A 19,848-nucleotide genomic window follows, 5' to 3' on the forward strand; every position below is an offset into this window, starting at 1 on the left:
CCCGTCCTGTACGCATTCATTTGATTTTTCTGACTCAAATGCAGGACTTTACATTCATTTCTGTTGCACTGCATCTTGTGGGTGGTTTGGGTTGCTATTTGAGCCTGTCAAGACTGAATTAAATCTTGATTTGGTCTTCCAAGGGGTTAGCTATCTAAACCCTCCCCTGCCACAGTTTTGTGTCACCTGCAGATCTGATAATGATCTCCTCATTACTCCCCCTTCTAAGTCATTTATGAAAATGTTGGTCCACGTGGGGCCCAGGACAGATCTCTCCTGTGGGACTCCCCTCCCTCCCTCCCTCCCTCCCGGATGATGTGGACCCATAAATGAGTGCTCACTGGGTACAGTTGTTCAACCAGCTGTGAATCCACCTAACCGTGGCATCATCCAGTCCACATTTGAGCAGCTTGTCAACAAGGATATTGTAGGAGACTTTCTCAAATGTTTTGCTGAAATCAAGATACATGATGTCCATGGGACTGGTCAGCTCCTTGGTAGCTAGCTGAGCCCCTCCGGAAGGAAAAACAGTGCACCCTCTTTTTATGCATGGATGGAGAAACTGTCCTCTCTTTCCTTGCATGAGCTAGCTGCTTATGATAGAGAACACCACCTCAGTGCAGTGACCAGTGACATCTGTAGTCTGCTCATAATCACTGGCCTGCTCTTCTAGACTGCCTGGGGCTTTATCAAGCTCAGAACCAAAAGAGGTCCTGTGCTGCCACCCTTCCCCCAATTATTTCTGGATTTTTTTTCAATGTATAAGGAGCAGCTTTTTAAAACAAGCTGGCTCAGAAAAATGACATTTTAAAATGCATGAAGTAAAAGGGAAATACAGAATAAATGCAGTGACATCTTTATTGAGTGAGCAAGGGGTGGCGTGTACGGCAGTACAGAATAGCTGTGCAGCTCTAGGTGTGGAGGGCGGCTTCCTTGGGAGAACAACACTAGTTAAGCAACATGATTTGGACCGAGCTGTAGCCCAACTGCAACTTAATGAGCAGCTGGAAGAGGGCAAAATGCGGTTTCTTCTGCAGGCCTGGAGCCAAGATGTCACGGGGAACAACAGATTCTTGTGGATAATGGATGTGTCGTCTCTAGAGCTTTTTAGGAGTCCAGCCAACCACAAGTGCGTCCTAGCAGGAAGAAATGTGATATGGTCAGAGCACAGTTGACACCCCCACACACAGAATCTCCCTTCCCCCCCCGACTTTTTCCTACTGACCATTTCACACCCCAGACGCTATCAGACTTCACAGTCTCAAAAGGCCCATTACAGACTGAGCATCAGTCTTGCTGACCTCACAAGGGCCATTCTGAAAACTGGTCCACACATCCAGCAGAACAAGCTCGTAGACTCCAGAGGGGGCCAAGTGAACTGTGCCATGGCAGGCTGCAGGTGGGCGACCTCATATTTTAATCCCTACTACATTTAAAGAAGACCTCCAGCAAGTAGAAAACGGGCGCAGCAGAGAGTGGGCTAGTTCTTTCTCCCCTTGATGTGCTAGATTGTGCTTGCAGGGAGTTCAGAAATGGCGTCTTCCACTTGCAGCCCAACATGGCACCTTCCACCACCTCAGGGTCCTACCCCCTCATTCTGGTGCATGTGTAGATCAGGCCTGAGGGTCAGTCCCACACTTCCAGCATGCTTTGCTTTGCTTCCTCCTCTATCCCCCTTCCTTCAGACACCACCCCCCAGCTGCCTCACAGGCCGTGTGAACTCAGCTGCATAGCCCTCAAGCGTGCTGCCTCCCCAGCAAGGTCCTCCTCAGTGTGTCTTCCTGCCGGGGCCACACATGGCATGCCCTCTTGGCCCTGGGCAAAAATATTTTTCCCCAGCCAAATGAGGTTCTACTTCCCTTCACGGGAGCTGCAATTACTGTCAGCCCCCTTCCCCTGCAGCAATCAGGCTGTTAGAGACCACACTGTCAGATCACAACGCTTGGGCAATGAGAGGCCCACATACCAGAGGCACATTTTGACTCGCCATTGCCTTTTGCTTTGAAGTTGATGAGGGAATGGTGACATTGTGCCGGGCACACCGAGGGGCCCCGAGGGCCACCCGGCCCCTCCACAGAATTAAATGGAAAACATCAGCCTCAGACCCGCAAGAAGGTTGCTTTCCCAGCAGATACCATTTGGGAAATGTTGGAGTTCACTTCTGGACACAAAAACCCATTCTGGGCTGGGACATGTCCATACACCAGGGGTGTACAAATCAAATACCCTGGTGGGCCAGAACTAACCATGACTTGGTCTGCAGGGGTTGAGGTAAATTTTCAGCACATTAATGATTGCATTAACATTAATTATTTAAAATATTAATGAAAGCAATTATTAGTTACCTAGCAATCTTTCCTCTTCCCTGTCTCCCATGCACTTTCAATGCTTGCAAAGGTCAATTTTGAAAGGGGACTGATCCCCACCAGGTCCATGGGACAAAGCAGCATTTTGCACCTCCCTCAGGCACCAGAATACTTTGGGCCACCCCTGGGGCCAGCAAAAGAGCCCATGCGGGCCAGATCCAGCTCCCGGGCCTTATATAGTGCAGGCCTACCATACACTGACTGTCCAGGTCACTTGGGTTGGCCATTTTCACATCAGTAAATTGCATTCGTGGACTTAAAAAATGCCAGTGAAGCATTTCCAGAAGAAAATCAAGAGGAGGCCCCAATCATCTCTCAAGTGGATATTGGCGCTTATAGCAGATTTGTTCAAATCTGCCCTTCTCAAGACCATGGTCTTTAAAGGAAACTTTTCAAGAAATAAATGTCTGAGCCCTTACTTGCATAGTAGTGACAGCAGCATCAGCAAAGTTCAAATTAAAGAGATTAGGGAATGGGATTCCCACATCCAGGGCACCTGGAATAAAACCCAAAGAGACAGTGTCAGCCCTGCACCATGGCCAAACTCTGGCACGAAGGATCTGCTTTGAAAGATAGGAGTGTGGTGGCTGTACCGTTGATCCATGGCAAGTATCCAATGCGAAGTATGTCTGTTATCCAGTTTGTGAGGCCAGCGATCTGCAACAATGAAAGATAACCAGGTGGAGAGAGAGAGAGAGAGAGAGAGAGAGAGAGAGAGAGAGAGAGAGAGAGAGAGAGAGAGAGAGAACGGCCCAACTGGGTTCACTCCAATTGCTTCCCAAAAGGCTCCCTGTCTGCCTGCCAGTCATTGTGATGGAACAGTCTTTAGCGGCTCAGCCCATCAAGTGCGCCTCTGGTGCTAAGTGGTTGCCATCTGGGGCAGGGGGTTCGAGCCCTTTTCCTTTGGTGAGGGACGAAAACCCAGATGCAGAGCACCCAGGCATCCCATGCTTTCAAGGTAGGAACATCTGGTGAAGGCACCACCCCACTGCCATGAGTGGTTCTTGCTGAAAGTCACATGGGCATGTGGAGCAGCCTTACCTTGAAGCAGAGAGGCCAGTGGCTCCACTGAGCCCGCAACTGCCTACACTGGCCACCTGGGACTCTCCAGGGTCTCCCAGCCACTGATAAATATGAGCTAAACAGGCAAAGGGATGTTTGGCAGGGCAGTCGTTGGTCAATAGGGAGGTCTGGGGAATGCTTAAAATAATCTTAACTGGGGAATGCAGGAAGGCTGGCTGGGGCCATGGCAAGGGTGGAGGAGGTAAGCCAAACTGAACTCCCCCCCCGCCCACCCCAGACAATCCTTACTCATTGGTGGGATGCCGCAGAGATTGCACCCCTACTCGGCCCATGCTGCTTGGAGCAACACAGATCTCCAGAGACCAAGACAATGCGTCTCAGCCTCCGGATATCCCACAAGCACCACACCACTTGGGTGCCAGGGTTAAGGGCACACTCACACCCTTAACCCAGGCTAAAGGCCGAGGTCTAAAGTAGGGGTAGGTGGCTGGGCAACACTGGGATCCTCTCAGATCCTGGCGCTGCACACGAGCAGCCTCACCAGACTGGGCTGCCTAGCCTGAGTTAGACTGCTTGTGTGAATAGCCTTAATGGTAGTACTCCATATACTCCCTATGGCGTAGTTGTATAAAGGGCTATTTAATTTCAGTAGGACTACTCAGAAGTAAATTAGTCAGGATGCCAGATTTAGAACCTGGCTATCTATTCAGTAATGGTGGGGTGGCGTTTGTTTCCTGATATTTGTAAAGGCAACCTTCAGCTTGAAGGGAGTGATAAACAAATACGTTGTTCCATATGATCCATGCCTCGTGCTAGAGGGATTCAGTATCCCATGAAAATAATAGACGGGGCTTGTTTCATGGCTGACAGCTGGGAAGGAGGAGCGTCCAGCCAGGCCCCTGTGAGCACTCCCAAGAAACTGGCATGTGTCGGCAAACATCAAAGCAGGAGTGGGGGGGAAGGGGACCGTCTGCTGGCTGCAATCTGGGTAGGCTGGGGCAGGGCATGCGTCTCCTCCTCCATCTTCAATACAGCGCTGGGTACAGGACGCGGGTTGGCGACCACCATCCTACCCAGATTGCAGCAGCGCACACCATCCCTGTCCCCTCCTGGGGAGTTTGTTGACACACAGCCGGTTCTTGGGAGGGCCCACCGGGGGCCTTGGAGCCTGGCTGGAGGCCCCTCCTGTTCTGCTGTCCATCATGAGGACCAGCCAATGATCTACTAATCTCCTCTTTGCAAACTCAAAGAAATCCAAGATGGCACAACACACAAAAGAAGATTGTTCTTTCTGCTCAGTGGATCAGTGTTATTCTGTTGGCAAGAGGTGGCATCCCAATGTGGTTGCCTGCTGTTGAGGAGTTCATTTAGGCCAGGATCTTGCCAAAGTCCTTTCCCCCATCCTACACCCATGCTGGGTGCACAGCAGTATTTCGCATTTAGGTGGAAACCTTGACTTACATCAGAGAAGCCAATCCCTGGAGAAGTTACTTTGAGCCCGACACTGTGGGGGGGAAACCAGAAATGGAGGCATTATTTACAAGTAGCAGGTCTGGTCTGCAGATGAACGACTGCTCATGATTGACCAGCCATAGCAGAGAATTTCCTCTCTTTTCTTTCTGCTTGACAAAATTTTGTTTCCACACAGCAGAGACTTTCCTTCTTTTCTTTGTATTTGCAGTGTTAAAGAGCAGAAAGCTGGGTCAGCACCTTTAGGCACCCCCCTTCCCCAACAAAATGTCTTGTCATCAAGGGGTATTTATGTAACCCATACATCCATGTAGCCCTCTGCTCTATGGACCCCTCACTGCTCTTCCATGTTCCTTCTGTGCTGTACCTTGGCTCAAAGGGGCCACAGGAGCACGGAGTTATTTGCCAAGGCAGAGGGGTCATGTAACATTCTAGGTTCCCCCCACCAAGGGACAAAGGTGAGGTAGGGGTGAGATGGCAGGACATCCTGGAAACAAAAAGGGATCGTGCAAAAAAACATGTGAGACAGAGCCATCCAGATGTTGCCAAGGACACCGGAGCAGGTCTGGATGACCTTTGAGTGCACCCTGAGCTAATACACCCAGACAAATCCTGTAAGCAGGTAATATCAGCCCACTTATAACAGAGCAGGGTACCTTTGCACCCAGATGGGAAAAGCCCTTCCATGTCTGGGATATAAAGTCACTCCTGATATTTTTGCATCCACAGAGACCAAAGTATTTATGGTAACTATAGGATATCTGCCAGTGGCAATGTTCTGAAAGGATGACTTTACAGAACTGAAAACCTTTGTGTTGTTGCAGAAAATGGCTGGCTGGGTTTGAAATTTGCCCCATGACTGCTCTAAGCACCAAACCCCATTTCACCACTCAGGATCACTGAGGCTCAGAGAGGAGGAGGAGTGGCAGTAGAGACAAGCCGGCCAGGGAGTGTGCAGAGGACTGCAGCCCTTGCATATTTTCAGTACCCATGCTGAACTCATTCACACACAAACCCAGTTTCCCAGCACACTTTCTGCATTTCAACAAATAGAAAGCCTCTTTGTTGGAAAAAGTGGGAGTCAGGAATCCTTGCTGATCTACGACTCATGCAGAGACATATTAGTACATCCTAGTCTACCTTCTGCCTGTCTCTGGAAGGCAAAGTACTGGACAGGTCATAGTGAGGACACTGGATTTCTCCAGTGTAAAGCTCACTGAAAGGAATGGGAGCCACTCAAGAGCGGCACCATCTCTCAAAAGAGCCCCTTTCCCCAAATGCCACCAAGTAAGTCAGTCTAGTCCGGAGAATTCCCTGGCCTGGCCTGTGTTATTCTGGAGGCCAGGAGGAGTCCTACACTCTTGAGCATCCACTTACCTCTGCAAGGACAAGGTGATGCCCAGCTTTGTTGCTGTAACGATGACTCTGCCGCTCAGGACGATTTTCTGCAATCACAGCATTGTCCAACGTGAAACTCTAGCACAGCTCTCGGGCAAAACAGGAGAGAAAGGAGCAACCCAAGCCGCTTCCTTTGGCACCCCCCCCCCAAGGGAGTGGTTGGTTTGACAGCCCCAAATGACCCAACGACCCCAAATTTCTCAACTTATTCCTTACAGCTTCTAACCCAAGGAGGTTCTGGAGACCGGAGGGTGTGCGAGCCAGCACTTGGATCGTGGCGGTCAGAGTCACGGTGGCCTGCCCATCTCGCAGAGACAAGAGCGGCACTTCGAGGACCCGAATCCTGATCACGAGGGGCAGTGGGGTTGGCACCAGCTGGGAAATCTGTGGGGAAAAGGAGAACAGGGAGGAGGATGTGCTGGGTGGATGAGAAGAGGATGCCTCCGGAAGAGCGAGATGCCCAGCAGGAGTGATATACTGTACCGTGGGAAGCAGAGACTGAAGAGCCGACGTGGTCAGTGGCACAGCCCCGCCAGGCAGCTGGGAAAGCAAGGCAGAGAGAGAGAGAAGTGAGTCAAGAAAGGCCTCCAAGCGCCACGCGGAGAGCCTGCCCAGCTGCTTTGGCCTGCTTGGGTGGCCGATGGCCTTCTCATCCAGGCAGCTGCTGCCCATCCTAATGAGCCAGGGAGGTGCCAAATGAGGTGGTCAGCTTCTGCCTCTGGCTGCTCCCGGCAGCTGTCTGTTTGCACCTCTCCCTCTCATCTCATCCTGCACCCGTGTTAAGGAGAGCTGTGCTGCCTGCAGGCTGGCTGTTTGTCAGAGCTGCCCACACAGCAGATTCAGACTTGGTGGGGAGGCGTGCTGTGGCAGGGAGTGGGGAGGTTTTGATGCTTTGCCCCTGCTGTGGCCCCAGGCCAGATCCTATCTTCCATGGGTGCCATTTTCAAGGTGGGAAACACTCCCCTTGCTGTCAATAGAGATTTCCCCCTTGTAAAACAGCACCCACTGTGTGTGTGTGGGTGGGTGGGGGCAATATGAATTGAGACCGAAGCGTGGGACTCCTGTGCACTGTGTCCCTACTTGACTAGGAGCTCTGCTTGCCTTCTATTTGCCCTTAAAGATGCAGAGAGACAGGCCTCAGTCACACCACCTCTGTTTCATTGAGTTTGTCCCTCCTCTTTGCCCTAACCCGAACCCCATCCGGACCTGAACCCAGGCCTCTCTCTCCTGACTGGCAAGCAGCACAAGTTGCTCAGTAGCCTCAGTAGGTTTTGTTTGATTGAACAAAGCGGCACCCCGGAAAGCTGCAGCCTGAAGCCAGAGGCACTCTTCTCCCTGGACTTCCGGGCAGATGTCCTGGGCTTCCACACCCCCTGCCCCCCCCCAATCCTCTGTAGTTTGTCCCGGGTGCAGCCAAGTGTGACCTCTGCTATAGAGACAGAGGTGAGGGGGGAGGTGAGAAAAGAAATATGTGGGATGGGAATATATTAAGCTGCATGTTGAAATGTTTCTGCTAATGCATATTTGCATAGATATACCTGTTTTATATTCTTAGATTCTCGTGCGTTCAGTTGCTGTTTCTGTCCTCAGGAACCCACGTGTTAAAAATACTGTGTTTGTCATGGGTAGGGTTGCCATATTCTGGCTCTCCAAATCCGGGTGCCTAATTTGCATACTATGCAAATTGGCTTGCAAATAATTTGCATATGCAAATTAGCAGCTACACTTTCCAATTGACTTATATTGGCTCTGGATATTTACCATCAATAGTTGGGGAAGCTATCTTTGCCTGACCATTTCCCTTGACATATACAGCAGCAACAGAACCAAAAAATTGCACAGCTTTTTAATTAAGTCTGCAATTCTGTACACAATTACTTGAGAGCAGATCTCATAATGTAAAGTTCTAAAACATTACAATACACAGTGGTAGGCAGGTAGTGATTCACATCAAAAGCAAGCTATGCTCTCAACTGCCTGATAGAGATCCCCTGCTAATAAAAAACAAAGGAAACAGTCCTCAGGGGATTATTGTACTTGTGAAAGTGAGAGCCTTGTGTGCTACCTCTCCAAGTCCAGCCATTGATCAGAATCATGACTGCATGTTTTGCTCCATAACTCTGCTTCTACAAGGGCTAGAGCTTAGCTTTTTAAAAAAAGAAAGAAAGAAAGAAAGCTGAAATCTGACTGAATCCAGGTGGGCTAAGCAATCCAGGTGAGGTGCTTAAAATCCAAGTGAGACCCAGATTTCGGGGAGTGGGGAGGGGGCATGGCATGGCAACCCTAGTCATGGTGTGTGTGAGAGTATGTATAGGGGAGGGAGGCCACCTCCAAAGGCTTTTAGGTGCACCTCTGCCTGCAGCACAGAGGAGGTGGGGAATGGAAGGTGCTTCTTAACCCCTTTCCCTCTGGCATTTTCCTGCTCCAAAATACCCCACCACCTCTGCACAGCTTGTTCCCTTTCAGGGGAAGGGATCCGTGCACTGTAGACAGAAGGACCACTGGAGGAGGAGGAGACCCGACTCCACAGCAGCTTTGGGCTCCTGTGCCCTGGCACCTGAGGGCTTTATCCCTGAGCTAAGGCTCTTCCCTGCAACCCTTCAGCGGCTGGCCCTTCACAAACCTCCTGGGGCGGTCTCACCGTTTGTTCAGTGATGTCTAAGTTGAATGCTCCTTTTGTCACCAGCATCCGAAGCATAGATGAGAGGATGTCCCCAGAGAGGAGCATCTGGGAGGCCTGGTCCTTAGCTGGAGGGAGGGCTGGCAGAGTTCCGTTAAAAGGGACAGTCTTGCCTTCATGATCGATGAGAGCGAGCTGGAAGAAGTATTGGGAGAGTAGAGGTGGGGATTAAGCTCTGGGTGCCATAAAAGTGTTGGAGACGGAGTTCCAGTGCATCGACCTTTTGCACCTACTATCCTAATGACCACTAATGGGGGGCATTGGGAGCTGAGGTAGCGGGTGAGGGTCTCCTCACCTGTCCCTGCTTGCCTCTGCTCTATGACCCCTGCCTTGACTCCTCAGGTCCTTCCTGTAGTGAGTCAGTCCTCTTCCTTTCCTCCTGGAGAGAAGATGGAAACATCTCTCCCTCCCTCCCTCCCTATTCATTATGTAGCTGATAGATAGGATTGGTCTTTCTTATGCTAAATGTACTTCACCAACAAATTAGTTAAGTAACTTGGACTCTGCAGTGATCTCCATGCGTGCCACTTAAAAAGCTGCAACCACTAAACTCTGCACTCTGTAACTGGAGCGGTGGCTTCCTTGGTGCTTTGCTAAATAATCACAAGCCCCAACAAAAAGAATGCTGAGGTTAGCTGGAAGCACTGTGGCGGGAAAGGAGCCGGGGAGGTTCCCACCAGTCAGCCCCAGCGCTAAGAACAAGACACCTCTGTCGGAAAGAGAGCTCCGTTTACCATGTTTCAGTGAGGAGGCTCTGGGGCTTGGCCTGCCCAAAAATTATTGACCATTATTATTGTTATCGTTTTTAAAGGGTTAATCTTCCATTCATGGTTAGTGACTAATGAGCTTCACTTACTTATAGGGAACTATCACTGTAATCTGCTGTTGCCCTCTGAAGAAAGAGTGGAATTCAATGGTCTATAGCAAGGAGACCCGTGACATGGAAGCTCTCCGCACATACACAGAGGCATCTTTTCAGCAGCCACTGAGCAGGTAAAAAGCAAAGCAGCTAATGCTGCCGATGGAACGTCCTGGTTCAAAGACCATGAACCAAAGCCCTGTGAAATGAAGCCAGCAATTGAGTGGATTGCTAAAAAAATAGATGAATCCAACTTGATCACATGGAACTTGCCGGCCTATAAGGCCATTCGGTTCCTTTGTTTGCTGCCTTATATATGAAGTGGGGATCATGTTGCACTGACTCAAGTTAAAGTTCAGCCCCCAAAAAAAAGATTACAGAGTAAAGCCAAATGCAGGGCCTATGTCAATAAAACAAATCAAAACAACTTGGCATGTATTTACTTATCATGCACCATTTATTCTGCTTGTTATTGAGAGGGGAAAGTGCCATCCTGGGTAGACCCAGGGCTCTTCTTAAGTTCACATCTCCAGTACACTGGAAATGGGAACTGACTCCCTCCCTATTGGGCCAATCTTCGTATCAAGCGTTTGTACCAGGATATACATCTTTGGCCAGTTTCAGCCCAATTCTGTCTGCTTCTGCTGAGTTTTAAACTTGGTTTTTATTGGGGCTTAGCCAGTTTTATATTGTATCCAGTATGGGGCTGGGGATGATGGGAGTTGTAGTTCAACCACAGCTGGAGAACCAAGGTTGGAGCTGCAATCAATGGCAGCCCAGCAAGAACTTGGGTCAGGCTGGCCACCCCTCTACACAGCCATGATTGAACCTCGGCATGATGGCTGAAGCTATAGCCCCCTACCCCAGCTTTTCCAGCAGAGCAAACACCCCTAGAAGTCAGGGGCAACTTTGCCAATGCCCAGCCAGCTTCCTCATCCCACATTTCCAAAAACCAGCTGGGCAGAGGAAAAGGGGGCTGGCTGATGTTTCCCATCAACTTGCTGGCGAGGAAGAAGACTGTCCAGTGTCCAAGCCCAAAAGGCCAATGGCTGCTTACATTCAAGTTCAATACGATGTGTTGGTCGTTGAACCACGGCAGACCTGCCAGAGTATAGTGGAGCTTCCCGAGTGTCCCAAATGGACACACACCTGTGGCAAAATAAAAAGAGGCAGGATGGAAGACACAAACACACAGGTCTTAGCAGGCACTTCCTACCAATATCTTGTGATCACAGCATGGTGCAGTGGGTAGAGTGTTGGAATAGGACTGGGGAGACCCTAATTCGAATCCCCACTCCATCATGGAACTCACTGGGTGACTCTGGGCCAGTCACTTCTCCCTCCGCCTAACCTACTTCACAGGGTTGTTGTGAGGATAAACATAACCATGTGCACTGCTCTGGGCTCCTTGGAAGAAGAGCGGGATACAAGTATAAAAGCCCTACTCCCCAAGCAGTTTTGCAGTGTGCACCCTGGAGTCTGACTTCTCTTGGAAGGAGAGTCACTGCAGCCTTACAGTGTCTTAGTCATGCTTGGTATTGACACAAATACCAGTTGAGCATTGGCTGAAGTTAGAAGACAGCCAAATGCTCCCATCAGTCAGCAAGGGGGGACTCCACCCATTTCCAGAGAGCTGCACCCAAAGTGGCACAGCCTTTGTTCTGCCTAGCAGCTGCATTCCAGGCTCTAAAATGCCCCCTCTTCCTTTGTCGGCCACGTCTATGGCCCACAGCAACTTGCCTGCTCTTTTTCTACACTGAACAAAAACACACCTTGATGTGGAGGGGGAGAGCAGGGAGACTGATAGCTCCATCAGCCCGTCCCCAGAGGTAAGATATGAGAGTCTTGCAAGTTTTCCAGTAAAGACTCCCTTGGAAAGTGATTGGAGCCATTAAAGGAAAGGAAAGATTGTGCTGTCGACTCCTGGCGACCACAGAGCCATTTGGCTTTCTTGGTAGAATACAGGAGTGGTTTACCATTGCCTTCCTCCCACACAGTAGGAGATGATGCCTCTGCAGTTGTCACTAAAGTGAGCATTCTCCTCCAGCTCCTGCCTATATCGTTGCCCAATACAGATCTAGAACAATGGCGCAGCGGGAAATGACTTGACTAGCAAGCCATAAGTTGCCGGTTTGAATCCCAAAACACATCTATCGGGCAGCAGCGATACAGGAAGGTGCTGAAAGGCATAGTCTCATACTGCGCGGGAGATGGCAATGGGAAACGCCTCCTGTATTCTACCAAAGACAACCCCATGGCTCTGTGGTAGCCAGGAGTCGACATCGACTCGACAGCACATTTTACCTTACCGATATAGATGACTACAAATATATATTTACTAGGCACAGTCTGAGAAGCACACTGGCGGGGATTCAAACTAACAGCCTCTTGCTCCCTAGGCAAGCTACTTCCCTGCTACACCACCGCAGCTGATATTAGGAAACTGCTAAAGAACCTTCCATCTGGAGTCTTGGCCCTTCAATCAATGATCTGTTTTACAAATACTAGCTAAGCTGTACCACCCCGAAAGGAAAACCTCCCAGGTCCTCCTGCTATTTTGCTCTTTGATCAATGGTTTGCTTTGCCAACTAACCTATTCACACCCCACCTCTTCCTCCCTCTGCCCATTTGCCATCACTGCCCCCCAGCAGCTCCTGTCCCCAGCATCAGCCCCCGAAAGGAGGTGAGCATTAGCACTGCTGTCCCCATTGTAGGGTGGATTGGCCAGGAGGTGTGTCTTTATTGTCACGCATGATGTGCTGGTCTGGTTCCCTGTAAATGTACTCAGCAGGCCCATGGCCGTGGGCCTGGAAGCAAAGCAGGGGGAGTCCCCTCCTGAGCGTGTGGCCTCTTCCGTTCTAAATGACGGTGAGTGATGAGAATTGCAAGGGGACATGGCTTCACTAGGAGCCCAGTGCCATGAGCTGCAGCCTGCTTGGGTAGGAGTGAGTTAGCCCAGGCAGCTCACATTGTGTGAGCCACCAGGAGGCCTTCTGACCCAGCTGCTCCAGACCCAAGCAGCCCCACCATTGCCTTCAGCACCATGCGGGCAAAAATGGCCAAGTGGAAAGTACAGCCACGGAGAGGAGCACTGTTGCACTGTGGGATACAGAAGGACTTCCTCTTCCTGATCCCACTTTGGGAGTCTGCTGCTGTGCAAGACATATGGGCTCACAAGTGGTGGAGACCAGAAGAGGTTCCGGTCATCTGAGGGAAGGTGGGGAGGTCCTGCCTTCCCCCCACCCCACGCCTATCCCATCCCATCCCACTTTGGTCATGAGAATGACCTTTATGAGTGCAGATCATGAAGATGTTTTACACAAGAACAGAAGAATAGCCCTGCTGGATCAGGCCCATGGCCCATCTAGTCCAGCATCCTGTTTCACACAGTGGCCCACCAGATGCTGCTGGAAGCTCACAGGCAGGAGTTGAGGGCATGCCATCTCTCCTGCTGTTACTCCCCTGCAACTGGTACTCTGAGGCATCCTGCTTTTGAGGCTGGAGGTGGCTTATAGCCCTCCAACTAGTAGCCGATGATAGACCTCTCCTCCATGAAGTTATCCAAACCCCTCTTCAAGCCATCCAGGTTGTTGGCTGTCACCACATCTTGTGGCACTGAATTCCACAAGTTGATGATGCATTGTGTGAAAAAGTACTTCCGTTTGTTGGTCCTAGATTTCCTGGCAACCAGTTTCATGGGATGACCCCTGGTTCTAGTGCGATGTGAGAGGGAGAAGAAGTTCTCTCTATCCAATTTCTCCACACCATGCATGATTTTATAGACCTCTATCATAGGCATGTGCGAAACATTTCGGGTACAGAATGATCTGTACCCGAATCTGCATGTTTTGGGCAATTTGTGCACAAAACAAATCGCCCATCTGCAAGTCCTGAAAGATTTGGCTCCATGCATTATTTTATAGTTTTGATATCACCATGAAGAGGTTTGGGGTTTAAATTGGGACTATTGGGTTACCTGCGGAGATGCCCTTGTTTGGACCAGCACCAATGTAAGGGCTCAGACAGGAAATAGTTGGGGGCCAAAGGGAGGCCGGGTAAGTTGGAGTCCCCAATACTTACTGTTGACGGTGCCAAGAAGAATGTTCACCACATTCAGCACAAGGTCTACAACTGGACACAGCTGCAACACAGGGAGGAAAGATCAGACACAAGATCCAAAGAGCGCTTCCATGCTGGCTTTGCCAGTGTGGCATTTTCCTGGTTCAGTAAATTAAGCACCGCTCAGCCGCAGAACTGTCTGCCTCCCCCAATGGCGAGCTCTCCTTCCATGGAGGTTTTCAAGCAGCCAGCCACCTGTTAGGGATGCTGGATCAGGTTCCTGCCCTAAGCAGGGGGGTGGGATAGAAGACCTCCAAGGTTCCACCCAGCTCTAGGATTCTACAGAATTCTCAAAAGGCTTACCACTCCAGGGATGACATCGTTCAGGAGATTGGTGAGGACTCTGTCCAGATTCAGTGGGAGGAAGCTAAGGAGGGAAAGCCTTTATCATGTGGGGGACATGCTGCTCTTTGTTCAATATCGCCCGCAGCTGACTTCGAGTAATTTTAAAGAGAAACACCCCCCTGCTGTGGCCCGATAGAAACTGAGGAATCCCTCACAGTCTTAGGCATTTTGGTTGGAATAACTGCAAAACCGTGGCAAGGTTGCCCCAAACGCCACACGTTTTATATGACCCATGGAGCCAACAGCTGTGTGAACTGACCAAGCGGACGTGTGTGATTTGGTGGGCATCGTGGGAGAAGATAGATAGATAGATAGATAGATAGATAGATAGATAGATAGATAGATAGATAGATAGATAGATAGTATTTGCTTTGTCTTTGGCTTATTTATCCATTATTCTCTGAATCATCTGAAGCTGCTGCCATAAGTCCCAGCCCTGAGCAGGCGGCCTTGGCCCTGAGACCAGAAGAGAATGAACCTTTTTGCTAGACATCACTGGTTAGCAAGTACCACACAGCTTGATACAGTCTTATTATAGATAGTATAGCACAGCAGCACTCCGATTTGAAGACATTCTGTCTCTTTAGGAAAGAAATTACTCCACCACATTCAAATTCTGGTACTCTGAAGAACAGCAGCAAAATATGCCGCATCAGTCTTGAGCTGCTGAGCCAAGACATGGTGGGAACAGGGGGTCTCATTTGTTCACTAGGAATAAGGATCTCAGCGAACAAGTATGAACAGTTGTCTTTGGTTGGGAGACGATGAGCAAAGCTGTGAACTGGCGAGGCTGCATCTCAGGGGCAATTTGGATATTAAATTGCTACCACGTGTAGCAAATGGAAGCAGCATTAGCAGGGTGTTCCCAAAAAACCCTCGCAAGGGCGCTCTCGCAAAGCCACTAAAAATGATGTGCTATTCAAAATAGCCACTCATAGATTTGACTTGCAATCAGATCGGGATGGTACAGAGTTCACTTCAAACCACAGTTCTGACTGTTAGGTCAGCATTTGAAATTTTGCTTTGCTATCATGAGTGAATCTTGTATTTGCTCTCACTGATAGTAGGTTAACATCTGCATCAGCTTCCATGGCCTTCTTTGGTGTGCAGAACAGACTTATAAATATTTAATCCAGGCTCAAAAACATCCAGATGATTGGCCAGTCATCTTAGCTTAGCCCCCATTTTAGGAAGGGCTTCACTGCTGTGCAAAATCACAGTGCAACTTTTACGAAGAGTTCAACCTGGTTCATCACTCTGGAGCCTGGACTGAAATCTATTAAAGCAGAATCTATTAAAGCAGGAGTGAATTGTGGGGCTGCGGGAGGTGAAATCTCAGTTTTATTATTTCATTCCACTTTTTATATATTGAAAAAGATCCACCATGTATATGTGCTATTTAATTTAGAAGTTGTGACATTAGCAAATCCATTGTGAAGATATGGACTGTTTTATCTGATCATTATGTTGTACCTGTGAGTTCAGATGTGTCTGTGATTGACTGTACCTGTGTTCATTTTACCAGGACATCTGCATACAGGCCCCCTCAAATGCAGCGTGCAGATACATACAACTGTGTGTGCACTGAATATAATGTGTGAACAATTATACATGTGATCTGCACATACACACACTGTACACAGCTTGTATGTGCCTCGAGTGTCATGTGTGGATAGGGCTATAGCTGAGATGGTCATGAGCCATGGGGCAGGAGGCAGTGCCTGGGGCTTGAGTTCTTGGGCTTGGGTCTCCTGTGCTGTTGGACTACAATTCCCAATCCCTTTAGCCAGCCTCCATAGCTAAAGGCCATTATGACTGGAGGTGATGGAACTGGGGATGGAACTGATGGAACGGGGGATGCAAGCATTTGTCCCCAAGGCTGCCTTAGCATCAATGGACACTCACCCAGAGAGGATCTGAATGCCACCCAGGTTGGTCTTGCAGTTCTCAACAACAAGCACGGGCGCTCCGAACTCATTTTGCACCAGTCGGGCCTTGGCTGTGATGTTCACTTCCACTACCAGGTTCAAGAGTCCACCCAAAACCCTGGAGGACAAAGAAGAGGTGAGGAGGCTGTCTTGCGTGGAAACATCTCCTTCCTAGCCTGTTCCACCATTTGCTGTCTCTTTGCCACCAGTCCCTGGTGTTCCCTTTGGCACATAACAACAACAGCAGCAACAAAAACCCTCTGGTGTGATGCTATTCCTAACCCTGCTCTGTTTTCACCAGGAGCTTTCCCCGGCAGCAGGCTTTATTGAGAGTTACAGGGCACATAGGATATTTTGAATTTGCCCCCCAAAAGATGCAAAAAGTTGATTTTTTTAAAACCCCTGGATAATAATCAGGCTATACTCTAACATGCAATGAAAAACCTGAATGGTGTATGGAGTGCTTCCTGATAGCTTGCAGGGATTTTGACATAGATCTAGAGGATATGTAAATGCACGCCTGCCGCCCTTTCCTGGGAAAGCAAATTAAGACCACCGTCTGGGAATGGCCCTGGTGAGATTCATTCTGCTGACACTGCAAGGTGCTAACAGAAGTAGTACAATGGCACACAGGTTTGTTATGGTACATTCACTCTGAGTTCATCTTTATTTTCGACAAATGCTGGCTGACCGGCAGACTAAATTACTCCACAGTAGTCCTACTGAAATTAAGTTGTCTTCTTGAGTAACTCCTGCACAGCACTATTGACTAGCATCTTCTGGGTATCAGCCGCTGCCTTTAACTCGCCATAAGAAACAAGACCGTGGTTGCAAGGCAGGATGGCCTCTTCCTCCCCATGGCTATCAAGAAGCAACACGCTGCCCACGTGATACCTGAGAATCAACACCTAGTGGTGCCCCAATCCAGAGGTGACACAGATGTGCCTGGGGACCCCTTCCACACAAGGAGCCCTCCGTTCATCTCAGCTGTGAGATCCTGCTCCGTGCCAGGGGGAACTGACTCTTTGGAGCCATGAAGCCCCATCTGGCCATGCTTCTCCTGCTCCAAGAACCAGTCACTTGACCAGCATTATGTTTTTTTAACCTGCTTCTTGTGGGCATTTGCTATTAACATTAACACTAATGTAGGGATAGGCTGCTTTTCACCAACAAAGTAAATCCTGAAATGATTTACATAGAAAAAAGGAATGAGAAGATGGCCCCTTGAACCAAGACTGGGTCCTTCCTCACAGTCTAAAGGAAACCCAAGGGAGACACCAGCTGCCGCCAGGGATGCCAGGACAGAGAGGGACAGCTGGTGCTCTCCCCCGGCCAAATATCCAAGAGTCGCCATTTTTGAACAGTGTCTTTTTGCCCAGTTAGCAGGAGTTCTGGAAAGTGGGCAGAGGTGGCCTTTACCATTTGACTGAATGCAAAATATCGCCCCCTCCACCCTGCAAAAGTGACTGTCCGAAAGCAGGAGAACGATTGGTGACAATTTCTGGAAAAAGCATCCCCTTCAAGTAGAGTTTTGGAGGATTAACAAAAGGCAGAGCTGTCTGAAGGGGAGGCTCAGGGGGTGGCTGCCCAGGGCCACCTGCCTATGGGGGCTCCACACTGTAGAACAGCAGCAGAGACTCGTCCTTTTTGTCTTCCAGGACCAAAAGAACATTGATTCATGGGGGGGGGCACAGGGTGCAAAAGATCTCTCCTTGGCCCAGGGAGCACTTTGGAGGAGGCTGCTTCCCCAGGAAGTCAACTCACGAATTGCCGTGGAGTGCCACTTTGGCATAGATGTTCAGTCCAAGCCCAAAGCCTTTCAGCATCTGCAGTTTGACTTTAGGAAGAACGATATCCACAATCTTCAAGCTGGAGGGCGAAGGAGAGGCAGTCAGAAGCAGAAACGAAAAGCATGACGGACCCCAGAAAAAAAACAGCCATCCCTGCATATCTTGAACTTTAGCTGTTTCCTAAGGCAAGGGCATAGAGGTCCTACCTGATGGGTGGGTAGGCTTGTGCATTTTGATTCGGGTACAAAACATTTTGTACCCGAAAATGGCAATTTTGGAGGTTTTGTAACCAAAACAAAATCAAGAATTAAAAAACGGATTTTTGTTTCCAAATCGAAATGACTGTGTTTTGGACAGAATGCTTTGTTCTTCGGAAAAGCATTGCAATTGAAATCGAGTGTGTGTGTGTGTGGTGTGCGTGTGTGTGTACCAAACACAAAACTCACCTTGTCACTATTTGGAGCAGAAAGGGCAGGAAAAGACAAGACTTTGGTATAAGAGAGGTTACAGCAGGAGGAAGGGAGGGGAGGTTGCAGTGATGATGAGACCAGGAGAGACCTGCCTCATGCCACCATTTCATGTTGATTATTAGTGGTTCTCAACTCTTCCCTTAGGAAACCATTCCCACCAGGGGCGTAGCAAGGTTGTACTGGGCCCAGAGACAAGATTTTAAAATGCCCCCCCCCCCACTGAAGCTCAGCTCATAAAGTAAACAAATCTTAAATGAGGCTGAATAGTGGTAACAAAAAGCACAGTAAAATGTCATTTAATGGTACTAGAGAAGGACATGCTGTTCTGGTAGCTCCAGGTCTTAACACTCACATCAGTTTTGGAGGATGAATACAACTGAAGGAAGCCCGGGCGGGTGTGCAGCTGGGGGAGTCAGTCATGTGACTTGCCTCGGGGGGGGCCCAAGGCAGTGGGCCCCCAGACAACGGTCTCCCCTGGTCCTATTATAGTTACGCCCCTGATTCCCACATCTACTTATCTGCCAAGGAACCCCTGTGTGGTGGCTATAGATCCTCTGCCTGTTGCAGATGTTTCTGGGCAGGGGCGTAGCAAGGTTGGAGGGGGCCCAGAGACAAGATTTTAGAATGGGTCCCTCACTGATACACACACACAGACACACTTCACAATATATAGTGCACTCACACTCACATCCCCATTATGAATATGGTGAATATCTAGTTCACATTGAATCTAGTTTTTTTACTCTCTGCTCCTGCCAATCTCCAAGAGACTCAACATAATTCATAGGGGGTGCAACATGGGCGGGTGGGGGAATCATGTGATGTGCCTCTGGGGGGCCCCTTGAGGCAGTGGGGCCCCAAGACGACTGCCTCCCCCTGCCTAATGGTAGTTAAGCACCTGTTTCTGGGGCATGTGATGGTGAGAGCAGTGCAGACAGTTCATGGGCCTCTTGGGCCTCCCCCTGGCCCTGCATGAACCGAGCATTGCCCTAGAACGCACCCCCAAAAATCTCCTGGTGGTTTTCCCTTGCAAAGGAACAGTGAGAGGGGTGGGCAAGCTCTCTTTCAGGGAAGCTTGTTTGCCATTCCTGATCTCGTTATGGAGGAACATCTGTCAAGCTCCCAGAGAGCTTCAGGGTTCCTGACAACACAGTCTGAAGTTGGGCTTCTAGAGGAAGGTCAAGGGGTTTTCTCAGTCACGGGCAACTCACCCAAGCAGGCCACCTTCACCTCCCAGAACACCACCGAGCAGGCTTCCTCCTTGGCCACCCAGGACACCACCAAGCAGACCTCCTCCTTGGCCGCCCAAGACACCACCGAGCAGACCTCCTCCTTGGCCGCCCAGGACACCACCGAGCAGACCTCCTTCTTGGCCGCCCAGGACGCCTCCAGTCAAGCCT

General features: G+C 49.7%; 1 protein-coding gene across 1 annotated transcript; it reads right to left on the minus strand.

The window, feature by feature from the left end:
• Positions 1 to 1,058: 1,058 nt before the first annotated feature.
• Positions 1,059 to 19,422, minus strand: BPIFB3 (BPI fold containing family B member 3). The gene is made up of 15 exons (XM_053243198.1): positions 19,347 to 19,422; positions 18,425 to 18,431; positions 17,953 to 18,057; positions 16,166 to 16,306; positions 14,219 to 14,282; positions 13,877 to 13,937; positions 10,854 to 10,945; positions 8,899 to 9,072; positions 6,741 to 6,797; positions 6,474 to 6,641; positions 6,237 to 6,304; positions 4,851 to 4,893; positions 2,960 to 3,023; positions 2,786 to 2,862; positions 1,059 to 1,136 (listed from the first exon to the last, which is right to left on the minus strand). The coding sequence occupies exons 1-15, from the start codon at positions 19,420 to 19,422 to the stop codon at positions 1,098 to 1,100; spliced, it is 1,236 nt and encodes a 411-aa protein (XP_053099173.1). The 3' UTR covers positions 1,059 to 1,097.
• Positions 19,423 to 19,848: the final 426 nt, after the last annotated feature.

This window comes from Hemicordylus capensis, chromosome 4 (genome assembly GCF_027244095.1).
Source record: "Hemicordylus capensis ecotype Gifberg chromosome 4, rHemCap1.1.pri, whole genome shotgun sequence".
Taxonomy (NCBI): domain Eukaryota; kingdom Metazoa; phylum Chordata; class Lepidosauria; order Squamata; family Cordylidae; genus Hemicordylus; species Hemicordylus capensis.

What these genes read in the sequence shown, in the direction of transcription:
- BPIFB3 (XM_053243198.1), bottom strand. Translation starts at nt 19,422, where the DNA reads ATGCAGGGCCAGGGGGAGGCCCAAGAGGCCCATGAACTGTCTGCACTG. An exon ending in ACGATGTCATCCCTGGAGTG is followed by an intron (nt 13,938 to 14,218) that starts GTAAGCCTTTTG and finishes CCTGTGTTGCAG; the next exon opens with CTGTGTCCAGTTGTAGACCT. An exon ending in CAGGGATTGGCTTCTCTGAT is followed by an intron (nt 3,024 to 4,850) that starts GTAAGTCAAGGT and finishes TCATTGTTGCAG; the next exon opens with ATCGCTGGCCTCACAAACTG.